The sequence below is a fragment of the Telmatherina bonti genome, assembly GCF_933228915.1.
Source record: "Telmatherina bonti genome assembly, chromosome: 8".
In the NCBI taxonomy this organism is placed as follows: Eukaryota; Metazoa; Chordata; class Actinopteri; order Atheriniformes; family Telmatherinidae; genus Telmatherina; species Telmatherina bonti.
In genome coordinates, this window is record NC_136626.1 from 37,550,764 (window position 1) to 37,578,026 (window position 27,263).

The 27,263-nt window shown below is 48.6% G+C and overlaps 1 protein-coding gene across 1 annotated transcript in view; it reads left to right on the forward strand.

The window, feature by feature from the left end:
• Positions 1-27,263, forward strand: part of naaladl2 (N-acetylated alpha-linked acidic dipeptidase like 2) — a gene marked incomplete at both ends in the record, with an annotated part of 608,474 nt that overhangs the window by 145,377 nt on the left and 435,834 nt on the right. Inside the window, 2 exons of the mRNA XM_079244879.1 lie at positions 2,850-2,969; positions 6,359-6,491. Coding sequence (XP_079101005.1) covers positions 2,850-2,969; positions 6,359-6,491 — 253 coding nt within the window. The remainder of the gene's footprint in view (positions 1-2,849; positions 2,970-6,358; positions 6,492-27,263) is intronic.

Below are 27,263 nucleotides of genomic sequence, written 5' to 3' on the forward strand. Positions count from 1 at the left end.
ATGAGGTGGAACGGGAGATTCTCATCATGATGAGGTGGAACGGGAGATTCTCATGGTGATGTGCTGGAACGGGAGATTCTCATCGTGATGAGGTGGAACGGGAGATTCTCATCATGATGAGGTGGAACGGGAGATTCTCATGGTGATGAGGTGGAACGGGAGATTCTCATCATGATGAGGTGGAACGGGAGATTCTTATCATGATGAGGTGGAACGGGAGATTCTCATGGTGATGAGGTGGAACGGGAGATTCTCATCATGATGAGGTGGAACGGGAGATTCTCATGGTGATGTGCTGGAACGGGAGATTCTCATCGTGATGAGGTGGAACGGGAGATTCTCATCATGATGAGGTGGAACGGGAGATTCTCATCATGATGTGGTGGAACGGGAGATTCTTATCATGATGAGGTGGAACGGGAGATTCTCATGGTGATGAGGTGGAACGGGAGATTCTCATCATGATGAGGTGGAACGGGAGATTCTCATGGTGATGTGCAGGAACGGGAGATTCTCATCGTGATGAGGTGGAACGGGAGATTCTCATCATGATGAGGTGGAACGGGAGATTCTCATCGTGATGAGGTGGAACGGGAGATTCTCATCATGATGAGGTGGAACGGGAGATTCTCATGGTGATGAGGTGGAACGGGAGATTCTCATGGTGATGAGGTGGAACGGGAGATTCTCATGGTGATGAGGTGGAACGGGAGATTCTCATCATGATGAGGTGGAACGGGAGATTCTCATCATGATGAGGTGGAACGGGAGATTCTCATCATGATGAGGTGGAACGGGAGGTTCTCATCATGATGAGGTGGAACGGGAGATTCTCATCATGATGAGGTGGAACGGGAGGTTCTCATCATGGTGTACAGCAACTGTGTGACACTTCATGTGAATACAGAGTAAAATCTCTGTGGAATGATCCCAACATTTTTGATTCTAACACATTTTTCTTGATGACAAAAGACAGAATTTTCTTTCAATTTCAACAATAAAATTCATTCTTTTTCTTCTTCTCTATGAAAGTAGATCAAAGTCCTCCAACAGGAAGACAGTAACTTTGTCCTTCACTGGAGATTTTCAGACAAAAGAAAAGAGAAATCTGATCTTTGGTGAAGACATTCTCATGTGTTTTTCTGGCCGATATCTTCTTCTATATGTGACAACAAACTTGTTTGGTGAAACCAGTCATTATTTGAGGTGTCTCTTCTTTCTCATCCTTCATTTCTGCATTTCCTTCATTCACCCTCTCGTAACCTCCACCCCGCATCACCAACAGCGAACATCCCATCCCCCTCGTTGGAACTGCATCACCTGGACCTGATTCATTTTTCATGTGGCCGGGGGGTGATTGTAACACCATACTGCAGTGGGGAGAAAGTGAGTGAGGGGGAATGAGAGAAAGTACTGGTACATCTCTTTGCATCGGGGGAATTAGGAAAGAGAGCGAGACAGATTTATCACTCCCGCCTGCATTTGCATCATAAAAGTCTTCCATTTAAACTGCAGGCTGGGGAACAGTACGAGACGCAGCTAAATGGAATACAGGACCATCTCTATGCTCAGTGAGATGGCTCGGCTTGAACCTGATCCATCTCTCCCTTCCTTCACTCCCCCTGCTTCATCTGAGCAGGTAATGACGTTACCGGTGGAGGTGTCCTCTGTCTGGCTGAAGCTGTTAGCATCATCCCTCCACCCCCACTGCCGTATTCACATGGGACTGAGCTGAATTTATTTACCTCATAAGTCACAGTCGTCTTAACAAACAAAAGTTATACTCACGTGTTTTAAAAGAATATGTAGCTGTAATCCTCACTGAGTTACTCAGATACACACTGAGAGGACTCAAGGTCAGCGACAACCACCTCGTCCTACAGCTAAACAGGACAAAGGAGATGACTGGGGATTCCAGAAGGAACAGGAACACTGTTCCCACCCGGGAGGAAGAGGTGGAGCTGGTGGAGGACTGAAGAAACATGGAGGTTCACTCAGACAGAAAAACAAACCATTTAAAGAGGCTGAGGGTCTTCTTGCTTTGCAACAAGATGTAACACAGTCTGAGGATGTGTTGGAAACAACATGGCATGGTGTTTTCTATCAGGCCAGATCTTCTGGCATCTCTTCGACCCGTCCTGTACGAGCATTAGAACATTTCCTCCTGAAAACAGCGGTTTGCTTCATGTCCTTGCAGCCAGAGGGCTTCCAGCTGTTGAGTCGGCTGTTAGCTGTGGCTTCGATGTCCAGCTCACACTTTTCATTCTGCTGTAGTTACAACATAAAACTGGCTGAGAAGTGTCCTGATCCATCCTCCCCCACTGCTGCAGTGTTATCAGAGGACCAGTGAGAGTTTCTCCTGGATGTTGACTGAATAAAGCTGCATGTAGTGGCCAGTCTCACACATGCCACGCACCAGTTCAGCCCATCACAGGGGAGGCTCTGGGTTTGTGGGCGGTTTAGCACCTCGAAAGAGATTCACTCCTTTACTGAATAAAATGGATCAGAAGAAAATATAAAAAGAGAATGAAATTATATATGATTTTAAATGTTTGTTCATATTTTAGGTTGTTTTATTTGGCAGATTTGTACAACAGAAACAACAGCTGAGATCACAGATTTAAGACAGTTGAGCACAGAAAGAGAGAAACTCCTGATGTTTCAGTGTCTAACCAGCAGGAGTGAGAAACACTGGGAGAAGCTCAAACCAGTTTAAACTGTTTCTGCTGGGTCAGAAAACCAGACATTTGTCTGCCAGAACAAGAAATATATTTGACAAACATTTGCTTTAACAGGATTTAATGTGGTTTCATGTCTCAGTAAACAAGCGGCTTTGCTTCTCCTGACAGGGGGAGGTGGTGGATGTCCAGTATGGAGGTGTGGATGAACTGAGGAGAGTCAAAGACACCATGAACCTCACCAACCGGATAGCTGTGGTCAAGCTTGGCCGAGCTCCTCTCTTATACAAGGTGAGAACAACTCAAAAGCAGATGCTGCTGATGGGGGGGGGGGGGGGGGGGGGGGGGGGGGTAACAGGATAAATCACCAAGACCAAGAAATAAAATCATCTGATCTTTGGCTTCTTTTTTCTGAATATTTTCGGCTCGTATCCACATAACGTTCAAAAATGCAGCTTGGTAAAAAAAAATTTGTGTGATCTAAATTCATGTGATTCATCACTATTTTGTATTTATATTAAATGAACTTACCTCCCTCCTGCAAAGCGCCTCGGGCCTCTTCAGACACGTTATGTCTGGTGAGGCCTGAGCTTTGATTGATTAGGCCCATTTCTCCTTGGATGTACGCCGCACTCTAATCAAAGCTGTTTTCCCATCAATTAGATGATGACAGGTAAAATATGAATTCCAATCCAGTTAATTAAAACATAAACATCTACTTAGATCTTAATTACACTGAAATTTATCTTCACGTTCCAGTCAAGAGTAATTTAATTATGCAAACCTCCACACAAACTCCAAGAGGACGTCGACACTATTCAGAAATGCAAATTTCTTCTCATGGATAATTAGGTGTTAGGCCCCAAAATGAAATACTTATTTAGAGTTAGTAAAAATTAATTAGATCATGTTAAACCTTTTAATAAACCTCTGAATTAATTAAGGTTTTCAGACAAACATCAGTCCAAAACTCCAGAAAGTTAAACGTGAGTCTGAGCCGGAAGTCGGGAATGAAAGGCATCATTCAGCAGGTTGTTTATCTCTCATAATGCAACGCGCCCAACCTGACCCAGCCGTGGAGTTCCCACTGGCGCCATTACCACAGTTCAGGGGACTTTTCCTACAACAAACTGTCAGTCACTTCATTTGTACCTCGAGCTTCATGTACAGGACAATTCAAATGTCTTCACTAAACATTAAAGATATTACAGAAAAAACTAAGCTTAAAAAGAAATAAAGCAACTGAGTAAAAAGCTGAAAGTAAAATAAATAAAATGCATGAAATAAAAGTTTAGTCTCAGGAATTACATTTTGATGAAAGGTAAAAAAAAACACATTTTTTAGCAGCTGAGAGTTTCAGCAGACCTCTGGGTTTCTGGGAGTTTGTTCCACATGTGAGGAGCAGAAAAACCAGTCAACCAGTCAACATTTAGAACTGAACTTTACTGACTTTACAGAAAAAGCATAAAAGCTGCATGTTAGGTCATAACTCTGGGAACAGAAAGTAGATTTTACCCTGATGACCTGGGTGAACTGGTTTCTTCCCAACCAACCAGAAGATCTTGCGAGGAATCAGGTCTGAAACTTTCTGATGATGAACTTAAATCTTTCCTCTTTGGATCCAAAACCTTTTTTTTTTTTTTTTCTCCAGTTTTTTCTTCATTTAACTGAAGAAAGCTGTGGAACATCCCGTCTTTAATGTGATCGATGCATTTGATCAGAATTTGGATCAGACCACAGTCTCCTGGTGAGGTGCTAATGTACATTTATGAATCATATTTAGTTGTTTTTCACCATCTGAGTGGGATCATGCAGCCAAACAGCAGGAGCCCCAAAATGGGGCCTGGGGGAACTCCAGGTTATTTTAGTTTGCTCAGATTTATAGTTACCTGTAGACACAAACTAGTCCCCGTCTTTAAATAACTCCAACCACTTCATACCACTGGGACTAATGCTGACCTGCGATCCAGTTGCCTGAACTGTAAGGATTCCTGTCAGCTAGTGGTAAACCGCTTGCGAATGTACGGTGGCCATCAGTGGACAAACTTCTCCCCAACTCAAAGTTAGTGTTATGTGTGAGTGGATCCAGCCATGACTGCCGTCCAGGTAACGACGTCATCGTCGTGTTCGTGTGGGTCGTTTTTGTTGCTTCGCTTTGTAGATCGTTTACCTGGTGTGTGTGTGTGTGTGTGTGTGTGTGTGAACAGTCTAACTCTTGGCAGTGTGTCGCTGCCATCATGGTGGTGGATCACGTTGCATTTCTGGCATTAAAAGGGAACTTTACGAAGTGAAGCCAAATGAGAAATACTTGGTTGGAAGAGTTGCTGGAAGTAGAACTGGAGTTGGATGCTGATGGAAAGATTGTTTCTTTTTATCTTTTTTTTTTTTAATTCTTCAGCTTTTTTCATTTCCCATTGAATGTTTCAGCAGTTTGAACATGCAGGGACTGCAAAGTGACGGGCTAATGAGACACGGCAGGGCTGTAATTAAACTGAGGAATGGAAATGTTTAGAGTGGCCACGTTACTCCATATGCAGACTTCTAAAAACCCTTTCCATCAGACTGAAACCAGTTAGACTGGAGATTCCTCCAGTAAGAACCTGCTGACCCATTTCTTCTTCTTTACCTACAATTTCTGATAGATTTCATCATGCGCTCTTTCTGCCGCCGTCACATGTCAGCAGCGAGGAAATATGATCTCCCTTCACATGAAAGTGGGGACAAATGATCGATGAGCCTGTAGCGTGCACTAATGAGTGTGTGACGGTGACTGAGGGTCCACTGTTCCACAAGCTGCCAGAGTCATGCATGACACACACGGTGTTAATGTTTACAACCACACTTACACTCATTTGACTTCATTCGTTTAATAACCAGAGTCCAGACATATGGATGTTATTCCACATGTGTTTATTTCTCTTCATCAGGTTTTATCTGTCCGTCGAGCGCCTGTTGGCACGCAGACAACGCCGGTACAGTCAGACACTCCCGACTTCGAGCCACAAGTCTTTGTTTCTTTTTGTTCTGTGGTTTTTAGGCAGAATTGAGCTGAATTCCTGAAATATGTGTTTATAGTTCATCTCTTCTCAATGTGTGTGTTCTGCCACCGTGTTCCTGGAATCATTTATGTTTCCGTTGGTGAACAGCTTCAGCTTCACATGCTTGGAAATATCTGCATGTGAGTGGGTGATTTTGTGTGTTTCTTTTTGTGTAAGAGCAGTTGTGTGTTGATGTATGTGCCGTGTACCCGTTTTCCTGTGAAGGACGGAGATGTGATGAGAGTAAAATGACCATGGCTGGTGTCACATATTCAATAAAATAGTCATCTACACTCATAAAAAAACAAGGACACTACATCTCCCATCGACATTAATGAGCTGCTGCTGTGACAACTGCAGCACACACCGCTTCACACACACTCACACACACAAAGATTTTCAGTTTTTATCAATGGCGCTGACTAAATAAACTACACTAAATTAAATACAACTATATTATTATAGCACCCCCCCCCCCCCCCCCCCCCCCCCCCCCCCCCCCCCCACACACACACACACACACACACACATCAGTTCTCCACACACAGTCCGGTTTGTTTGTTGTTTGGAAATGAAAATGTTGGGATAAGTTTAGTTTTGGCATGACGATGATTGTGTTTGTTTCTGCATGTGTGTGTCCAGCTTTCGTTGCTCTCTCAGTTGGGTTTTGGAGGCGTTCTTCTCTACATCGACCCCTGTGACGTCCCCCTCAGCCATCACACGAGGCGTCAAGCCTTTAGAGTTACTCTGAATCCTGGAGGAAATCCTGCCGCTGGTGAGTCATAAACTATATCATTTATAGCAAATACATTGAAAACTTCATAAATTAACAGTGAAAAATAGATGGATCATTTATTGCTCCCAAAGGAAATATAGAGACTCTGCAGCATTTTTACTTTTAAAAAATCAGATAAACACATGATGAGAAAACTGGCAAAAGTAAATATGTACAACTTTGTCAACAAAATAATCAAACCGTCTGAAGAACAAGATTTGAAAATTCTGTGATGTATTGCAGGAAACAGTCCAGCAAACAAAACTTTTATTTTCACCAGATTTTGTTTCATTTTTGGGTTTTTTATTTCACTACACTTGATTTCCAAACTCCTTCTGTTTAGATCCATTAAAACGCATCAGAATCTGAATGCTGATGAGACAAAGTCTTTTGAATTATTAATTTTATTTCCAACTACAAGCAAGAAAAAGGAGAGAAAATTTGAGAAAAATAATATTTTAAAGTAAAGTGGTGTTTTGTAATCAGTATGTGTACAAATGCAGTGTGTATAAATTACAGACAGAGCTGCATACAGATCTATTACACCTAAAATTACACAAAAACCATCGCAAGAAAAAACGCTAATGGAAACACCTACATTTCACAAAAAGTCTCAAATATCACTTAAAAGTCTTTATGCTCTCATGAGGTGGTTTTTCAGATGTTTCAATATAGAAACATATTGCAAACGTGTAACAGAAACACTTTATTCGTATTTACGTGTCCCCGGACGCAACATGGGGGTCATGACCAGTTTATTTCCAGTAAAGATGGCGTGGTGCGGAACAGACAACAATGAACTTCAGAGTTTTAGAAAAGCTTTGAAAAGCCGTAGCAAATAGAAAACCACAAAATAACACTACGCGCCTACTTTGCATAAATCACGATTTTTGTAAAATCTCATTGCTCACGTGAGATTACACGAGACTTGAGGCTAATGTGCTAAAAACTGTTCAATGGAAACGCCTGCAAATCACAACTGTCGTTTGTCGAAACTTACAAATAACACTTCTGGAAACGCAGCTATTGATCACATCATGGTCATGTGATGAGGACTCCACCAAACTGGCATGGAAAATAAACCAGTGAAACTATCATGCTGGACTACTCAAGTTTCCAGTCTCCTGTACAACGGCATCCAACTGTTACCCAGGAATCTACACGGGCTCGGTGTGCAGAACGGGGCGGGACAACTTTAAAACTGAAAAGGAAAATGGAAGACCACAGAGATCAAAGACAGAACGCTGCAGGAACATGCTTTGCTTTAGGTTCAGGCAGAGCTCGTCTCTCTTTAGTTCTGATTGTCAGTTATGTTCTCAGAAGTCCATGCTACACAGTGATTCCCAGTCCTGCTCCACAAGGCCCACTATCCTGCAGGCTTTAGACGTTTCCCTGCAGCAGCAGCATGATTCAGATAAAATGGATCTCTTCCAAGCTTGGCACAAATCCTTCATATGAATGATTCTGCAGGGTCAGGGGTCTCTGTCATGCAGGGCAGAATGCATGTTTAACTCACACACACCTCTGAAATCATGCATATACTACTATAATCACATAAAACCAACAGTCACATACACACATGAGCAGCTTCTTACATATAAACTAGAGAATATACACGCATACACACCACTAAATCCCTCCCACACACACATATACACAACACCCCGTACCCCATCAGACTGTGATAACAGTAATGCTGCATGAGAGATTAGACGTGTGCATACGTGACCTTATACTGGTTTGACTGAAAACTTCCATACTTAAAAAACAATCAGATTGGGAACTGATGAGTCATTCTACAAGCTCAATTTACCAAAAAAAATGTAAAAAAAAAAAGAAAGGGAAAAAAGTTATGTGGAGTCATGGAGTGGCAGCTAAATACTGATGTTTATCACCACGCTGGCTGTTGGCTCGCTGCGCTGGAATGAAATCACTCTGAATGAAAGTATTCTCCTCTCAGTTTACATTAACAGTCGTTTCAAATTGAAGTTTACATGAGAAACGTTTTTTCACCTTCACTTGATTCCTTAATTTAATTCCTTAAACTTAATTAATGAATGGATGGATGGATGGATGGAAGGATGTGTGGATGGATGGATGGATGGAAGGATGTGTGGCTGGATGGATGGATGGATGGAAGGATGGATGGATGGATGGATGGATGGATGGATGTATGGATGGATGGATGGAAGGATGTGTGGATGGATGGATGGATGGATGGATGGATGGATAGAAGGATGTGTGGATGGATGGATGGATGGATGGATGGATGGATGGATGGAAGGATGGATGTGTGGATGGATGGAAAGGTGTGGATGGAAGGATGGATGGATGGATGGATGGATGTGTGGATGGATGGATGGATGGATGGATGGATGGATGGATGGATGGATGGAAGGATGGATGGATGGATGGAAGGATGGATGTGTGGATGGATGGAAGGGTGTGTGGATGGATGGATGGATGGAAGGATGTGTGGATGGAAGGATAGAATGATGGATGGATGGATGTGTGGATGGATGGATGGATGGAAGGATGTGTGGATGGAAGGATGGATGGATGGATGGATGGATGTGTGGATGGATGGATGGATGGAAGGATGTGTGGATGGAAGGATGGATGGATGGATGGATGGATGGATGGATGTGTGGATGGATGGATGGATGGAAGGATGGCACTTCCTGCCTCTTTTCTTTTCAGTCTTTTGCTGTGTGAAGCTGCAGATTGATACGAGCAGACGGCTTCACTGTTTCCTGCAGCTGAGGATGAGGAGGGGTTACTGTTACTGGTGTAAAATATTAGATGTGGTTTAATTAATGTAACATCCACATAAACACAGATGAATATTAATTCCTGGGTATTTTGTACATTCATCAAAAGCATATTGAGATGTTTGTTTTTCTTATTCATTTGGAAGAACAGTGTATTTAAGAAGCAGTTCTACTGGTCCCAGTTCTGTCTACTGGTCCCCGTTCTGTCTACTGGTCCCAGTTCTGTCTACTGGTCCCCGTTCTGTCTACTGGTCCCAGTTCTGTCTACTGGTCCCCGTTCTGTCTACTGGTCCCAGTTCTGTCTACTGGTCCCCGTTCTGTCTACTGGTCCCAGTTCTGTCTACTGGTCCCAGTTTTGTCTTGAATCCTGTCCAGACATGAATCTTACTCACATTTTCTACCTTGGCCTCAGTCAGAGGACGATGCTTTTCTACTGTATTTAAATCCCCCTCCCGTGACAGACGGCCTCTCTGACCCCCAGTCTTGTCCCCACTTCCTGTTTTTATGCCTGGTCTGGTCAACAGGGACGTGTCATTACCGCTCAAGTATCTTTAGTCCTTGTAAGAGTCCCTGTACCACAGTGGCGAGACCCAGCAGAACCCAGCAGATGTCTGGACTGCTGTGTGAGCATGTGTAGAGTGTGTGTCTGAACGTGTGTGTTGGAGAGAGACAGATGCTTGCTGTCTGGTCTCTTACCAAGTGCAATGCTCTCAGGTCTGCAGTGCTAATAGAGCTCACAAGAACAGAGGATATGAAAGGACACCTCATTACTCACAACGGCCAGATTTTAGTCATTTCCCAAAGACCGTCCAGACAGAATGCCTGTTTTTCTTCTTCTTTTACTGGAAAAGTTCAGCAGAAGAAGAATTAACCTACCTGTGTGTTTGGTGCATGAAATATTCTCATTACACAAATCCTGGAGAATTTACATGTTACTGTTGCAGGATGGTAAATAATCTATCAGAGTCCAGTTCTTCATCCTGATTGACCCAACGCCATTTCTAGCTCGAGAGCTACAACGCTAATGTTTGGGTCCCCAAGTTAGCTGGACTATGACATCGCCATCGTAGTCCAGCTTACGTGTGTGTCTAACCCCCCCGATGATCAACCAATGCCCCATTACCTCCACACCTCACAAGCTGAACAGGCTATGCTCCGAACAATACCTTCACTTATTACATAACTAGTGTTTATTAACAAAACAGCTTATAAAATACACAGTATTTTATAAGTACAAAGAAGCTTATAGAATGCACAGTAAACTTAATAAATTGATCAAAATTTATCCTAAATTCATGTTAAGAGCCAGTCTAGGTCAAAGCGAAATGTTATTTTTTTTCTGTTTCATCAAACAAACACACTTTAGCTAAACAGCATTTATCTGAGGCTAGCGGAGGAAGCTAACAAGACAAATATGCATTAAATCTGTCCTGTTTGCTGTCTTTCTGCTTTTTTCTCTCAGTTTAATTCCAGAGTGTTCCTCGGAAAACCACGTCAGGAACAGGAGTGATGCTACCTGTCAGTCATTCTGGTCAGAAGATCACTCACTGTGACAGTGTAGTCTCACAATCCCACTTTACCTGCAGCCATTGCTGTTTTTACAGCTGTTATTACACATTAATGTTTGAGCTTGTAAAAAAAAGACATGAATGTTAATTTACCCAGATGAGGATGGACATTGAGCTTCAGGGGACTCCGGCGGCTCGCGGGGTCCTTTGCATTTGCATAGTCCGCTTATATCTGTGCCGTGACCAGGATTCCTCTGCAGCGGTCATACTCTGCAGCTGCCTTCATTCAGGATTAACCTCCCAGCAGATGCTATCAGCAGTGGCGTTCCACCATCCCTGCTCTGTGTTTACGGCGCCTACCTCACCAACACTGCATGCATGTGATCCACCTGCTGGTCTAATTTGCCAACATCTGCCGCGCTGCTGATCAGGGCTGTCATTTTTTATTTTATATTCTACTCTAGGTGAGTCATGAATTATTGTTTTTCATTCTTACAACACATGGAATGTAATTTCACATCCTTTTTAACCTGATATATGGAGAAGACTGGTACATGTTCAGGCCATGATGTCAGGTTGTCGACATGCTCTGACGTCTACTGTGGATGATAAATCTGCCTCATGTGTCGCCTCTTTCTATTAATTCAGTTGCTAACCATCAGCTGCGATGGCCAAACATTACAACTGTTCTATCCCCTGTTCCAGAGTTGGCGACATTTTCCAGCCTTTTGTGATATCATTGGCCGTTTATCTGACCTGCAGAAGCCTGTAGTTTGTTCACCTGCTTCCATCAACCTACTGCTTTGTTGGTGACTTATCCTTCCATTTTGCTTTTAGATGTTTAGTTGTTGAAATCCTTTCAGGAGAAATTACATGTATTAGCTCTATTTTCATTAAACATAAGCTGCAACGTGAACCAAACATATCCTGGTGTTGAGCCTGTTGGGGCTGAGGAACGGTGCATGGCGTCAGGAAGAGCGTATGGCGTCAGGAAGAGCGCATGGCGTCAGGAAGAGCGCATGGCGTCAGGAATCAGGAAGAGCGCATGGCGTCAGGAACAGTGAATGGCGTCAGGAAGAGCGTATGGCGTCAGGAAGAGCGCATGCCGTCAGGAATCGGGAAGAGCGCATGGCGTCAGGAACAGCGCATGGCGTCAGGAACAGTGCATGGCGTCAGGAAGAGCGCATGCCGTCAGGAACAGTGCATGGCGTCAGGAACAGTGCATGGCGTCAGGAATCAGGAACAGTGCATGGCGTCAGGAACAGTGCATGGCTTCAGGAATCAGGAACGGTGCATGGCGTCAGGAACAGTGCATGGCGTCAGGAATCAGGAACAGTGCATGGCGTCAGGAACAGTGCATGGCGTCAGGAATCAGGAACGGTGCATGGCGTCAGGAAGAGCGCATGGCGTCAGGAACAGTGCATGGCGTCAGGAACAGTGCATGGCGTCAGGAACGGTGCATGGCGTCAGGAAGAGCGCATGGCGTCAGGAATCAGGAAGAGCGCATGGCGTCAGGAACAGTGCATGGCGTCAGGAAAAGCACATGGCGTCAGGAATCAGGAAGAGCGCATGGCGTCAGGAATCAGGAACAGCACATGGCGTCAGGAATCAGGAAGAGCGCATGGCGTCAGGAACAGTGCATGGCGTCAGGAACAGTGCATGGCATCAGGAACGGTGCATGGCGTCAGGAATCAGGAAGAGCGCATGGCGTCAGGAACAGTGCATGGCGTCAGGAACAGCGCATGGCGTCAGGAACAGTGCATGGCGTCAGGAACAGTGCATGGCGTCAGGAAGAGCGCATGGCGTCAGGAATCAGGAAAAGCGCATGGCGTCAGGAATCAGGAAAAGCGCATGGCGTCAGGAATCAGGAACGGTGCATGGCGTCAGGAATCAGGAAAAGCGCATGGCGTCAGGAATCAGGAAAAGCGCATGGCGTCAGGAATCAGGAACGGTGCATGGCGTCAGGAATCAGGAACAGCGCATGGCGTCAGGAATCAGGAACAGCGCATGGCGTCAGGAATCAGGAACAGTGCATGGCGTCAGGAAAAGCGCATGGCGTCAGGAATCAGGAAAAGCGCATGGCGTCAGGAATCAGGAACGGTGCATGGCGTCAGGAATCAGGAACAGCGCATGGCGTCAGGAATCAGGAACAGCGCATGGCGTCAGGAATCAGGAAAAGCGCTTGGCGTCAGGAATCAGGAAAAGCGCATGGCGTCAGGAATCAGGAACAGCGCATGGCGTCAGGAATCAGGAACAGTGCATGGCGTCAGGAACAGTGCATGACGTCAGGAACAGTGCATGGCGTCAGGAAGAGCGCATGGCGTCAGGAATCAGGAAAAGCGCATGGCGTCAGGAATCAGGAAAAGCGCATGGCGTCAGGAATCAGGAACGGTGCATGGCGTCAGGAATCAGGAACGGTGCATGGCGTCAGGAATCAGGAAAAGCGCATGGCGTCAGGAATCAGGAACAGTGCATGGCGTCAGGAACAGTGCATGGCGTCAGGAATCAGGAAAAGTGCATGGCATCAGGAATAAGGAACAGCGCATGGCGTCAGGAATCAGGAACAGTGCATGGCGTCAGGAACAGTGCATGACGTCAGGAACAGTGCATGGCGTCAGGAAGAGCGCATGGCGTCAGGAATCAGGAAAAGCGCATGGCGTCAGGAATCAGGAAAAGCACATGGCGTCAGGAATCAGGAACGGTGCATGGCGTCAGGAATCAGGAACAGCGCATGGCGTCAGGAATCAGGAAAAGCGCATGGCGTCAGGAATCAGGAACAGCGCATGGCGTCAGGAATCAGGAACAGCGCATGGCGTCAGGAATCAGGAAAAGCGCATGGCGTCAGGAATCAGGAACGGTGCATGGCGTCAGGAACAGTGCATGGCGTCAGGAATCAGGAACAGCGCATGGCGTCAGGAATCAGGAAAAGCGCATGGCGTCAGGAATCAGGAAAAGCGCATGGCGTCAGGAATCAGGAAAAGCGCATGGCGTCAGGAATCAGGAACGGTGCATGGCGTCAGGAACAGTGCATGGCGTCAGGAATCAGGAACAGTGCATGGCGTCAGGAATCAGGAAAAGCGCATGGCGTCAGGAATCAGGAAAAGCGCATGGCGTCAGGAATCAGGAACAGCGCATGGCGTCAGGAATCAGGAACGGTGCATGGCGTCAGGAACAGTGCATGGCGTCAGGAATCAGGAACAGCGCATGGCGTCAGGAATCAGGAAAAGCGCATGGCGTCAGGAATCAGGAAAAGCGCATGGCGTCAGGAATCAGGAAAAGCGCATGGCGTCAGGAATCAGGAACGGTGCATGGCGTCAGGAACAGTGCATGGCGTCAGGAATCAGGAACAGTGCATGGCGTCAGGAATCAGGAAAAGCGCATGGCGTCAGGAATCAGGAACAGCGCATGGCGTCAGGAATCAGGAACAGCGCATGGCGTCAGGAATCAGGAACAGCGCATGGCGTCAGGAATCAGGAAAAGCGCATGGCGTCAGGAATCAGGAAAAGCGCATGGCATCAGGAATCAGGAACAGCGCATGGCGTCAGGAATCAGGAAAAGCGCATGGCGTCAGGAATCAGGAACAGCGCATGGCGTCAGGAATCAGGAAAAGCGCATGGCGTCAGGAATCAGGAACAGCGCATGGCGTCAGGAATCAGGAACAGCGCATGGCGTCAGGAATCAGGAAAAGCGCATGGCGTCAGGAATCAGGAACAGCGCATGGCGTCAGGAATCAGGAAAAGCGCATGGCATCAGGAATCAGGAACAGCGCATGGCGTCAGGAATCAGGAACAGCGCATGGCGTCAGGAATCAGGAAAAGCGCATGGCGTCAGGAATCAGGAACAGCGCATGGCGTCAGGAATCAGGAACAGCGCATGGCGTCAGGAATCAGGAAAAGCGCATGGCGTCAGGAATCAGGAACAGCGCATGGCGTCAGGAATCAGGAAAAGCGCATGGCGTCAGGAATCAGGAACAGCGCATGGCGTCAGGAATCAGGAACAGCGCATGGCGTCAGGAATCAGGAAAAGCGCATGGCATCAGGAATCAGGAACTGTGCATGGCGTCAGGAATCAGGAAGAGCGCATGGCGTCAGGAACAGTGCATGGCGTCAGGAACAGTGCATGGCGTCAGGAACGGTGCATGGCGTCAGGAATCAGGAAGAGCGCATGGCGTCAGGAACAGTGCATGGCGTCAGGAACAGCGCATGGCGTCAGGAACAGTGCATGGCGTCAGGAACAGTGCATGGCGTCAGGAAGAGCGCATGGCGTCAGGAATCAGGAAAAGCGCATGGCGTCAGGAATCAGGAAAAGCGCATGGCGTCAGGAATCAGGAACGGTGCATGGCGTCAGGAATCAGGAAAAGCGCATGGCGTCAGGAATCAGGAACGGTGCATGGCGTCAGGAATCAGGAACAGCGCATGGCGTCAGGAATCAGGAACAGCGCATGGCGTCAGGAATCAGGAACAGTGCATGGCGTCAGGAAAAGCGCATGGCGTCAGGAATCAGGAAAAGCGCATGGCGTCAGGAATCAGGAACGGTGCATGGCGTCAGGAATCAGGAACAGCGCATGGCGTCAGGAATCAGGAACAGCGCATGGCGTCAGGAATCAGGAAAAGCGCTTGGCGTCAGGAATCAGGAAAAGCGCATGGCGTCAGGAATCAGGAACAGCGCATGGCGTCAGGAATCAGGAACAGTGCATGGCGTCAGGAACAGTGCATGACGTCAGGAACAGTGCATGGCGTCAGGAAGAGCGCATGGCGTCAGGAATCAGGAAAAGCGCATGGCGTCAGGAATCAGGAAAAGCGCATGGCGTCAGGAATCAGGAACGGTGCATGGCGTCAGGAATCAGGAACGGTGCATGGCGTCAGGAATCAGGAAAAGCGCATGGCGTCAGGAATCAGGAACAGTGCATGGCGTCAGGAACAGTGCATGGCGTCAGGAAGAGCGCATGGCGTCAGGAATCAGGAAAAGCGCATGGCGTCAGGAATCAGGAAAAGCGCATGGCGTCAGGAATAAGGAACAGCGCATGGCGTCAGGAATCAGGAACAGTGCATGGCGTCAGGAACAGTGCATGACGTCAGGAACAGTGCATGGCGTCAGGAAGAGCGCATGGCGTCAGGAATCAGGAAAAGCGCATGGCGTCAGGAATCAGGAAAAGCACATGGCATCAGGAATCAGGAACGGTGCATGGCGTCAGGAATCAGGAACGGTGCATGGCGTCAGGAATCAGGAAAAGCGCATGGCGTCAGGAATCAGGAAAAGCGCATGGCGTCAGGAATCAGGAACGGTGCATGGCGTCAGGAATCAGGAACAGCGCATGGCGTCAGGAATCAGGAACAGCGCATGGCGTCAGGAATCAGGAACGGTACATGGCGTCAGGAATCAGGAACAGCGCATGGCGTCAGGAATCAGGAAAAGCGCATGGCGTCAGGAATCAGGAACAGCGCATGGCGTCAGGAATCAGGAACAGCGCATGGCGTCAGGAATCAGGAAAAGCGCATGGCGTCAGGAATCAGGAAAAGCGCATGGCGTCAGGAATCAGGAACGGTGCATGGCGTCAGGAACGGTGCATGGCGTCAGGAATCAGGAACAGCGCATGGCGTCAGGAATCAGGAAAAGCGCATGGCGTCAGGAATCAGGAAAAGCGCATGGCGTCAGGAATCAGGAAAAGCGCATGGCGTCAGGAATCAGGAACGGTGCATGGCGTCAGGAACAGTGCATGGCGTCAGGAATCAGGAACAGTGCATGGCGTCAGGAATCAGGAAAAGCGCATGGCGTCAGGAATCAGGAAAAGCGCATGGCGTCAGGAATCAGGAACAGCGCATGGCGTCAGGAATCAGGAACGGTGCATGGCGTCAGGAACAGTGCATGGCGTCAGGAATCAGGAACAGCGCATGGCGTCAGGAATCAGGAAAAGCGCATGGCGTCAGGAATCAGGAAAAGCGCATGGCGTCAGGAATCAGGAAAAGCGCATGGCGTCAGGAATCAGGAACGGTGCATGGCGTCAGGAACAGTGCATGGCGTCAGGAATCAGGAACAGTGCATGGCGTCAGGAATCAGGAAAAGCGCATGGCGTCAGGAATCAGGAACAGCGCATGGCGTCAGGAATCAGGAACAGCGCATGGCGTCAGGAATCAGGAACAGCGCATGGCGTCAGGAATCAGGAAAAGCGCATGGCGTCAGGAATCAGGAAAAGCGCATGGCGTCAGGAATCAGGAACGGTGCATGGCGTCAGGAACGGTGCATGGCGTCAGGAATCAGGAACAGCGCATGGCGTCAGGAATCAGGAAAAGCGCATGGCGTCAGGAATCAGGAAAAGCGCATGGCGTCAGGAATCAGGAAAAGCGCATGGCGTCAGGAATCAGGAACGGTGCATGGCGTCAGGAACAGTGCATGGCGTCAGGAATCAGGAACAGTGCATGGCGTCAGGAATCAGGAAAAGCGCATGGCGTCAGGAATCAGGAAAAGCGCATGGCGTCAGGAATCAGGAACAGCGCATGGCGTCAGGAATCAGGAAAAGCGCATGGCGTCAGGAACAGTGCATGGCGTCAGGAATCAGGAACAGCGCATGGCGTCAGGAATCAGGAAAAGCGCATGGCGTCAGGAATCAGGAAAAGCGCATGGCGTCAGGAATCAGGAAAAGCGCATGGCGTCAGGAATCAGGAACGGTGCATGGCGTCAGGAACAGTGCATGGCGTCAGGAATCAGGAACAGTGCATGGCGTCAGGAATCAGGAAAAGCGCATGGCGTCAGGAATCAGGAACAGCGCATGGCGTCAGGAATCAGGAACAGCGCATGGCGTCAGGAATCAGGAACAGCGCATGGCGTCAGGAATCAGGAAAAGCGCATGGCGTCAGGAATCAGGAAAAGCGCATGGCATCAGGAATCAGGAACAGCGCATGGCGTCAGGAATCAGGAAAAGCGCATGGCGTCAGGAATCAGGAACAGCGCATGGCGTCAGGAATCAGGAAAAGCGCATGGCGTCAGGAATCAGGAACAGCGCATGGCGTCAGGAATCAGGAACAGCGCATGGCGTCAGGAATCAGGAAAAGCGCATGGCGTCAGGAATCAGGAACAGCGCATGGCGTCAGGAATCAGGAAAAGCGCATGGCGTCAGGAATCAGGAACAGCGCATGGCGTCAGGAATCAGGAACAGCGCATGGCGTCAGGAATCAGGAAAAGCGCATGGCGTCAGGAATCAGGAACAGCGCATGGCGTCAGGAATCAGGAACAGCGCATGGCGTCAGGAATCAGGAAAAGCGCATGGCGTCAGGAATCAGGAACAGCGCATGGCGTCAGGAATCAGGAAAAGCGCATGGCGTCAGGAATCAGGAACAGCGCATGGCGTCAGGAATCAGGAACAGCGCATGGCGTCAGGAATCAGGAAAAGCGCATGGCATCAGGAATCAGGAACAGCGCATGGCGTCAGGAATCAGGAACAGCGCATGGCGTCAGGAATCAGGAACAGCGCATGGCATCAGGAATCAGGAAAAGCGCATGGCGTCAGGAATCAGGAACAGTGCATGGCGTCAGGAATCAGGAACAGCGCATGGCGTCAGGAATCAGGAAAAGCGCATGGCATCAGGAATCAGGAACAGCGCATGGCGTCAGGAATCAGGAACAGCGCATGGCATCAGGAATCAGGAACAGCGCATGGCGTCAGGAATCAGGAACAGCGCATGGCGTCAGGAATCAGGAACAGCGCATGGCGTCAGGAATCAGGAACAGCGCATGGCGTCAGGAATCAGGAACAGCGCATGGCGTCAGAGACGAGACAGGATGAAGGTGGACTCTGGACTGGTTGGGGTTAAATAAGGAAAATCCTCCACAGTTCAGCAGTATGGCTTTAATTGGTTAAAAGTAAGCGTGAGAGAAAGTTGCTGAATCGTCAGCTCCCATCTCAGCTTCAGTTTGATCTTAAACCTAAATCTAACAACATGAAGGATCAGAAGCAAACATCTGATATTCAGCTGATTTCTGGAGTCATCAGATTATTCACGTCATCATGTTGACAAAATAATCTGGTTTCTAGAAATCTGATTAACACAAGTTGATTTCATCATGCACTCTGACATCCACGTGCACTCTGAGATCCACGTGCACTCTGAGATCCACGTGCACTCTGACATCCACGTGCACTCTGAGATCCACGCGCACTCTGAGATCTACGTGCACTCTGAGATCCACGTGCACTCTGAGATCCACGTGCACTCTGACATCCACGTGCACTCTGAGATCCACGCGCACTCTGAGATCTACGTGCACTCTGAGATCCACGTGCACTCTGAGATCCACGTGCACTCTGACATCCACGTGCACTCTGAGATCCACGCGCACTCTGAGATCTACGTGCACTCTGAGACATGAAAGATCTGATCATGTGTGCGGGTTTGTAACTGAGCTCGTGGTTCAAAGCGTAACAAAACTAAAGCAGCAGTATCACTGGACACATTCAGAGCTCTACAAGGATCCAGTGGAAAGGGAGAAAACTTTCCCTCTTTAATCACCAGCAGTGATATATATTTAGAATTTCAAGGTCAAAGTGTGTACAAAAACCAACAAAGCAAATAATTCCTGCAACATTTAACTGTGATAAAGATTTAAATCCTGTAAACAGCAGAGGGACTCGACCACAGTCCAGGTTTTATCATCCTTTTTCTCTTTAAATCTTCCTTTTTGTAAGGTCTAAACTGCTCAACATGTGGAATTAGTTTTGCAGAAATATAACTTGATATATTATATTTACAAATAATACACAGATGTTGGCTATTTCATGTGATGTTAAAAGTGCAGCTCGTTCATAAGAGACCCTTGTATGAATCAAATGAGAAGATATTTTTTCCTTAATTTAATGACTGGTGTAATCAACTCCCCTGCTGATTACAGCCACTTGCCTTTCTTCAGCTTGTTCTTTAAATGACTTATCATCGGGTCGAGAGGAAAATTGGATCCATTAGCAGCACAGTGAGCTTGACCATTACTCTTCTCATTTTCTCCAAGCGGATGCTAATTCAAAGTAATACCTTTTTTTCCTCCAGTGTGATCGTATGATGCTGTCGAACCTTTTCTCAGCCTTCTGCACGTTAGACAAGCCTGACTGCGTCTCCTGGCGGTAAAACGGCGAACACGAGCAGCTCAGGGTGGCCTTGTAATTCTCATATGCACTTCTTCAGACTGTGACTTGCAGAATAATGAAATGTAGGCCAGTCTTTGTCCTGGAGACAGAGGCTCATTCTGCAGTTTTGTGAAATGTTTGAAAAGCTGTTGTGCTACACCTGTTTTGGGTTGAAACACTTTCAGCTTTTGGGCCCTTGGTGTTTTAGGAGCTTTAAAACAGAGTCAGTTCTCAGCGGTGTCAACAGCACCTCCCTTTCAAATGGAAAAATATGCTAGGAGAAGCTGTCAGCAGTGCTCCCATGTGGAAACGCTGCTGGTGGAAGAGCTGTTTAGAGTAAATGTAGTTCCACTGTTTGCCAAGGCTCTGCATAATCTTCCCCCAGACTTTCCCCACCTCCCAGTGTATTGTGTGGACTTTGTTGTCTTCCACTCTCCTCCTCCTTTCTCAGCTTGTTAATTTGAATATTCCTTGTAGTGTTGTAGCACTGCTGTGTAGTCATACACAGCTTTCTGGGATGTCTACATTAAAACAAATCCTCTGGCATTTCATTCGTCTATACAGATCAGATGTGTATAAAAGTGTTCATGTACGTGCACACTGTTGTTGTGTAGGTGTGGTTTACACACAGTTTATGTACAGAAGAATGAAGCTGTCATTTTGCATGCATACAGAGCTCGGTAATATTGTTTTCTACATTTACACACCATCTTATCTTATCAGGATCACAGTCCAGTTAGAGGTTGGAACATCATTTTCCAACAGAACTTATTTCTTTAGTTGTTGATTCAACAAGGAGTTGGAAACTCTTCTCCAAGATTTTCCTTCATATCGATATAAAATGTGTTGATGCACATCACAATCAGAATCTCCCGTTCCACCTCATCACCCTGAGAATCTCCCGTTCCACCTCATCATGATGAGAATCTCCCGTTCCACCTCATCACCATGAGAATCTCCCGTTCCACCTCATCATGATGAGAATCTCCCGTTCCACCTCATCACCATGAGAATCTCCCGTTCCACCTCATCACCATGAGAATCTCCCGTTCCAGCTCATCACCATGAGAATCTCCCGTTCCACCTCATCACCATGAGAATCTCCCGTTCCACCTCATCACCATGAGAATCTCCCGTTCCACCTCATCACCCTGAGAATCTCCCGTTCCACCTCATCACCATGAGAATCTCCCGTTCCACCTCATCACCATGAGAATCTCCCGTTCCAGCTCATCACCATGAGAATCTCCCGTTCCACCTCATCACCATGAGAATCTCCCGTTCCACCTCATCACCATGAGAATCTCCCGTTCCACCTCATCACCCTGAGAATCTCCCGTTCCACCTCATCATGATGAGAATCTCCCGTTCCACCTCATCACCATGAGAATCTCCCGTTCCACCTCATCACCATGAGAATCTCCCGTTCCACCTCAACATGATGAGAATCTCCCGTTCCACCTCATCATGATGAGAATCTCCCGTTCCACCTCATCACCATGAGAATCTCCCGTTCCACCTCATCACCATGAGAATCTCCCGTTCCACCTCATCATGATGAGAATCTCCCGTTCCACCTCATCACCATGAGAATCTCCCGTTCCACCTCATCACCATGAGAATCTCCCGTTCCACCTCATCATGATGAGAATCTCCCGTTCCACCTCATCACCATGAGAATCTCCCGTTCCACCTCATCACCATGAGAATCTCCCGTTCCACCTCATCACCATGAGAATCTCCCGTTCCACCTCAACATGATGAGAATCTCCCGTTCCACCTCATCATGATGAGAATCTCCCGTTCCACCTCATCACCATGAGAATCTCCCGTTCCACCTCATCATGATGAGAATCTCCCGTTCCACCTCATCATGATGAGAATCTCCCGTTCCACCTCATCACCATGAGAATCTCCCGTTCCACCTCATCATGATGAGAATCTCCCGTTCCACCTCATCACCATGAGAATCTCCCGTTCCACCTCATCACCATGAGAATCTCCCGTTCCACCTCATCATGATGAGAATCTCCCGGTCCACTTCATCATGAGAATCTCCCGTTCCACCTCATCACCATGAGAATCTCCCGTTTCACCTCATCACCATGACAATCTCCCGTTCCACCTCATCACCATGAGAATCTCCCGTTCCACCTCATCATGATGAGAATCTCCCGTTCCACCTCATCACCATGAGAATCTCCCGTTCCACCTCATCATGATGAGAATCTCCCGGTCCACTTCATCATGAGAATCTCCCGTTCCACCTCATCACCATGAGAATCTCCCGTTTCACCTCATCACCATGACAATCTCCCGTTCCACCACATCACCATGAGAATCTCCCGTTCCACCTCATCACCATGAGAATCTCCCGTTCCACCACATCACCATGAGAATCTCCCGTTCCACCTCATCACCATGACAATCTCCCGTTCCACCACATCACCATGAGAATCTCCCGTTCCACCTCATCACCATGAGAATCTCCCGGTCCACTTCATCATGATGAGAATCTCCCGTTCCACCTCATCATGATGAGAATCTCCCGTTCCACCTCATCATGATGAGAATCTCCCGGTCCACTTCATCATGATGAGAATCTCCCGGTCCACTTCATCATGATGAGAATCAGCAGCAGGACTCAGGTAGGCTGTGGAGGTTAAACCAGGTCATGTTGGTACTAAGGAGACCAAAGTGGGACCAGAAAACCTCCCCCCACCATTCCAGCAGCAGCAGCCTGAAGCCTTGATCCTGACGGCAGGATGGATCCATGTTGTCATGATGTTTCCAGCAGATTCTGATCCTACCATGTGAATGTGGAGCTGAACTGGAGACTCATCAGACCAGCAACGTTTCTCCATCTTCTATTGTCCAGTTCTGGTGAGACTGTGTGAATTGTAGCCTCAGTTTCCTGTTCTTACTGACAGGAGGAACCCGCTGTGGTCTTCTGCTGCTGGAGACCATCTGCTTCCAGGCTGGACGTGTTCAGAGACGATGTTCTACTTGCTTATTTGACTTCTTGTTGCCTTTCTATCATCTTGAAGTCACTTAAATCCTTTTTTTCTCATTCTGTCAGTCAGTTTTAACTCCAGCCGTTTTTCTCATGTCTAGATGCTGTCATGTCATTGGCTGATTAGATATTTGTGTAAACAGGGAATTGAACAGGTGGATGTTACACTGGAGTGTATATCTGTGTTTTTATTCTGAATATAAGTCTGCAAATTTAAATCTGTGGGGGAGTATGAACAGAAATGTACAAAAGAAAGATCCAGAAGTGGTGTTTAGATTCCTGCAGGATCCACTGTGTTTTCTTTGATGTCACTGGCAGGTGTTTGCTGTCAGATTTACTCCTTCTTGCTTCAGCATTTATTTAGTCTGAGAGGCACCAAGCTGCTGTTGCATTCAATTATTCTTTGAAAAGATGCCACAGCTTGGATTTTCTGGTCTGCACTACATCTATCATGACACTTTGGATAAAGCTAGAGGAGAGCCAACAGAAGCGTCAGGACATAGAAAAGAGCAAGTCAAAAAACAGCGTTAGCTTCAACTTCTGTAGATAAATCAACATTTGATCGGCAAAGTCAGCTTTAAGAACACACCTGTTTAAGCTTTTCACACAAACAAATCTTCAGCATCTATAAATCCTTTAAAACAAACCTGAATCATTTCCAGTGCAGTAAAACTGCTAATCTGAATGGCTGAAAGTCGAATAAAGAGGAACATTTTGATTATATTTTTATCCATCAGAATGTATGAAAAGACTTTCAGGAAGTTTAAAACCTGCTGTAGACAATGCTTCCGCATCTAGCTGGGTAATCCTGTTTGTCTGTATGTATTCTGCTGAGCGAGGTTCTGGGAGCCGTCTTGCTCCGTATCATTAGTGCTGCAGACCAGAGCGTTGGACGGACAATCTGCCTGAAAGACTTACTGAACACTCAGAAGAAAGCAGAGATCCAGAAGTAAAGAGACTCTCCTCCTCCTTTGTGAGGCCTGATCCTCACTCTGTGCTACTCGGTGCCCCGTCGCGCCTGGGTGCTCCTGTCTGTCTCCTCCTGTCTGTCTCCTCCTGTCTGTCTCCTCCTGTTTGTCTCCTCCTGTCTGTCTCCTCCTGTTTGTCTCCTCCTGTTTGTCTCCTCCTGTCCGGGTGCTCCTGTCTGTCTCCTCCTGTTTGTCTCCTCCTGTTTGTCTCCTCCTGTCTGTCTCCTCCTGTCTGTCTCCTCCTGTCTGTCTCCTCCTGTCTGTCTCCTCCTGTCCGGGTGCTCCTGTCTGTCTCCTCCTGTTTGTCTCCTCCTGTCTGTCTCCTCCTGTCTGGGTGCTCCTGTCTGGGTGCTCCTGTCTGTCTCCTCCTGTCTGGGTGCTCCTGTCTGTCTCCTCCTGGGTGGGTGCTCCTGTCTGGGTGCTCCTGTCTGTCTCCTCCTGTCTGTCTCCTCCTGGGTGGGTGCTCCTGTTTGTCTCCTCCTGTCTGTCTCCTCCTGTCTGGGTGCTCCTGTCTGTCTCCTCCTGGGTGGGTGCTCCTGTCTGTCTCCTCCTGTCTGGGTGCTCCTGTCTGTCTCCTCCTGTCTGGGTGCTCCTGTCTGTCTCCTCCTGTCTGGGTGCTCCTGTCTGTCTCCTCCTGTCTGGGTGCTCCTGCCTGGGGCCTTCCTTTGCTCTGGGACGGCAGCTCTCTCTGTTTTGAATCCCTGGGATCTGTGTTCGGTGGACCCGCTGGCCCCTGGGGGCCTTGGGTTCCTCCCTGACACTTCGGGCCGTGGTCACGCCCTCCTTACTAGCACACTGATCCTTGCTGGCATGGCAACCGCAGGTTGCACATCCACATGTGCACGCCCATCAAATATCTTTCCAACTACTTCCTATTAAAAAAAGTATCAGATGTTTATCTGTTTAGTTTCTCTGCAGGAATGTCTGATAACGGTTGTCTGTGTGCGGTTACTTTTTTTTTTTACTTTGCATATTGTTATTACTCCACTTTATATATCTTGTTGTAATGTAATACTGTAGTTGTAGTAGTAGTAGTTTTTATTGTTTTTGCGAATACTTTTTTTGTAGCAGCTTAGACACACTTTTCTTTCCCCCGTCAGGTCCAGCGCCACCTTATTTAGACTGATGATGATTTTCATAAAAATAATAGGAAAAATATTCAGAATATCAAGAGCAGCCACATACATGACATGTCTCCCTTGACAGAGAAAATGTGCCTGGTAACAATATGGTGCACAGATTGCTGTTCTGTCGGCTGTGATGCTGGACAGGACAGGGGAAAAAAGTCTGTGGGAGATGCTTTTTGGGGGAACAAGTCACTAGAGGTTCCGGTAAAACTCCAGTCCTTCCGGTAAAACTCCAGTCCTTCCGGTAAAACTCCAGTTGTTACAGTGGCTGGAGGGAGGTGGACCCAAATGCAGGAGTCGGGGCGCCAGTCTACAGAACTCAGGTTTATTCCCAGGGCAGAGCAACAAAATGACAACTGACAGAATGACAACTGACAAAATGACAACTAACAGAATGACAATTAACAGAATGGCAATGAACCAACAAACACAACTGAAACCGAGGGGTATAAATACACAGAAAAACCAAACAAGAAACAGGTGAAGCAAATTAACTAAGTGAACGCAGGTGAACTCAATGACCAGGAAATCAATAAAGCTAAACAAACAAACAAGGGAACCAAACAGGAAATACTACCAAAATAAAACAGGAACCCAGAACCAAGGAAAAAGCAAACCACCACATCATAACAGTACCACATCATAACAGTACCCCCCCCCCCCTCAAGGGCCAGCCACCGGATGGCCCCAAAAACGTCCAGAGTCCCGAGACGGGCGGGAGGAGGGGGCCCGGAGGAGGGACCAGGGGAAAAAAACAAAGTCCAGGGGCACAGGGCCGGGGAAAGAGTCCAAAGGGCCTAGCTCTGGAGGGCGGCCGGGAGGCCGAGACGACGGGGGCAGCCTCGGCTCTGGATCCCTCACGTTAGACACCGGAGACGGGGGAGAAGGAGCGACCTCCTCGCCGCACACTGGAGACGGGGGAGAAGGAGCGACCTCCTCGCCGCACACTGGAGACGGGGGAGAAGGAGCGACCTCCTCGCCGCACACTGGAGACGGGGGAGAAGGAGCGACCTCCTCGCCGCACACTGGAGACGGGGCAGAAGGAGCGACCTCCTCGCCGCACACTGGAGACGGGGCAGAAGGAGCGACCTCCTCGCCGCACACTGGAGACGGGGCAGAAGGAGCGACCTCCTCGCCGCACACTGGAGACGGGGCAGAAGGAGCGACCTCCTCGCCGCACACTGGAGACGGGGCAGAAGGAGCGACCTCCTCGCCGCACACTGGAGACGGGGCAGAAGGAGCGACCTCCTCGCCGCACACTGGAGACGGGGCAGAAGGAGCGACCTCCTCGCCGCACACTGGAGACGGGGCAGAAGGAGCGACCTCCTCGCCGCACACTGGAGACGGGGCAGAAGGAGCGACCTCCTCGCCGCACACTGGAGACGGGGCAGAAGGAGCGACCTCCTCGCCGCACACTGGAGACGGGGCAGAAGGAGCGACCTCCTCGCCGCACACTGGAGACGGGGCAGAAGGAGCGACCTCCTCGCCGCACACTGGAGACGGGGCAGAAGGAGCGACCTCCTCGCCGCACACTGGAGACGGGGCAGAAGGAGCGACCTCCTCGCCGCACACTGGAGACGGGGCAGAAGGAGCGACCTCCTCGCCGCACACTGGAGACGGGGCAGAAGGAGCGACCTCCTCGCCGCACACTGGAGACGGGGCAGAAGGAGCGACCTCCTCGCCGCACACTGGAGACGGGGCAGAAGGAGCGACCTCCTCGCCGCACACTGGAGACGGGGGAGAAGGAGCGACCTCCTCGCCGCACACTGGAGACGGGGGAGAAGGAGCGACCTCCTCGCCGCACACTGGAGACGGGGGAGAAGGAGCGACCTCCTCGCCGCACACTGGAGACGGGGGAGAAGGAGCGACCTCCTCGCCGCACACTGGAGACGGGGGAGAAGGAGCGACCTCCTCGCCGCACACTGGAGACGGGGCAGAAGGAGCGACCTCCTCGCCGCACACTGGAGACGGGGCAGAAGGAGCGACCTCCTCGCCGCACACTGGAGACGGGGCAGAAGGAGCGACCTCCTCGCCGCACACTGGAGACGGGGCAGAAGGAGCGACCTCCTCGCCGCACACTGGAGACGGGGCAGAAGGAGCGACCTCCTCGCCGCACACTGGAGACGGGGCAGAAGGAGCGACCTCCTCGCCGCACACTGGAGACGGGGCAGAAGGAGCGACCTCCTCGCCGCACACTGGAGACGGGGCAGAAGGAGCGACCTCCTCGCCGCACACTGGAGACGGGGCAGAAGGAGCGACCTCCTCGCCGCACA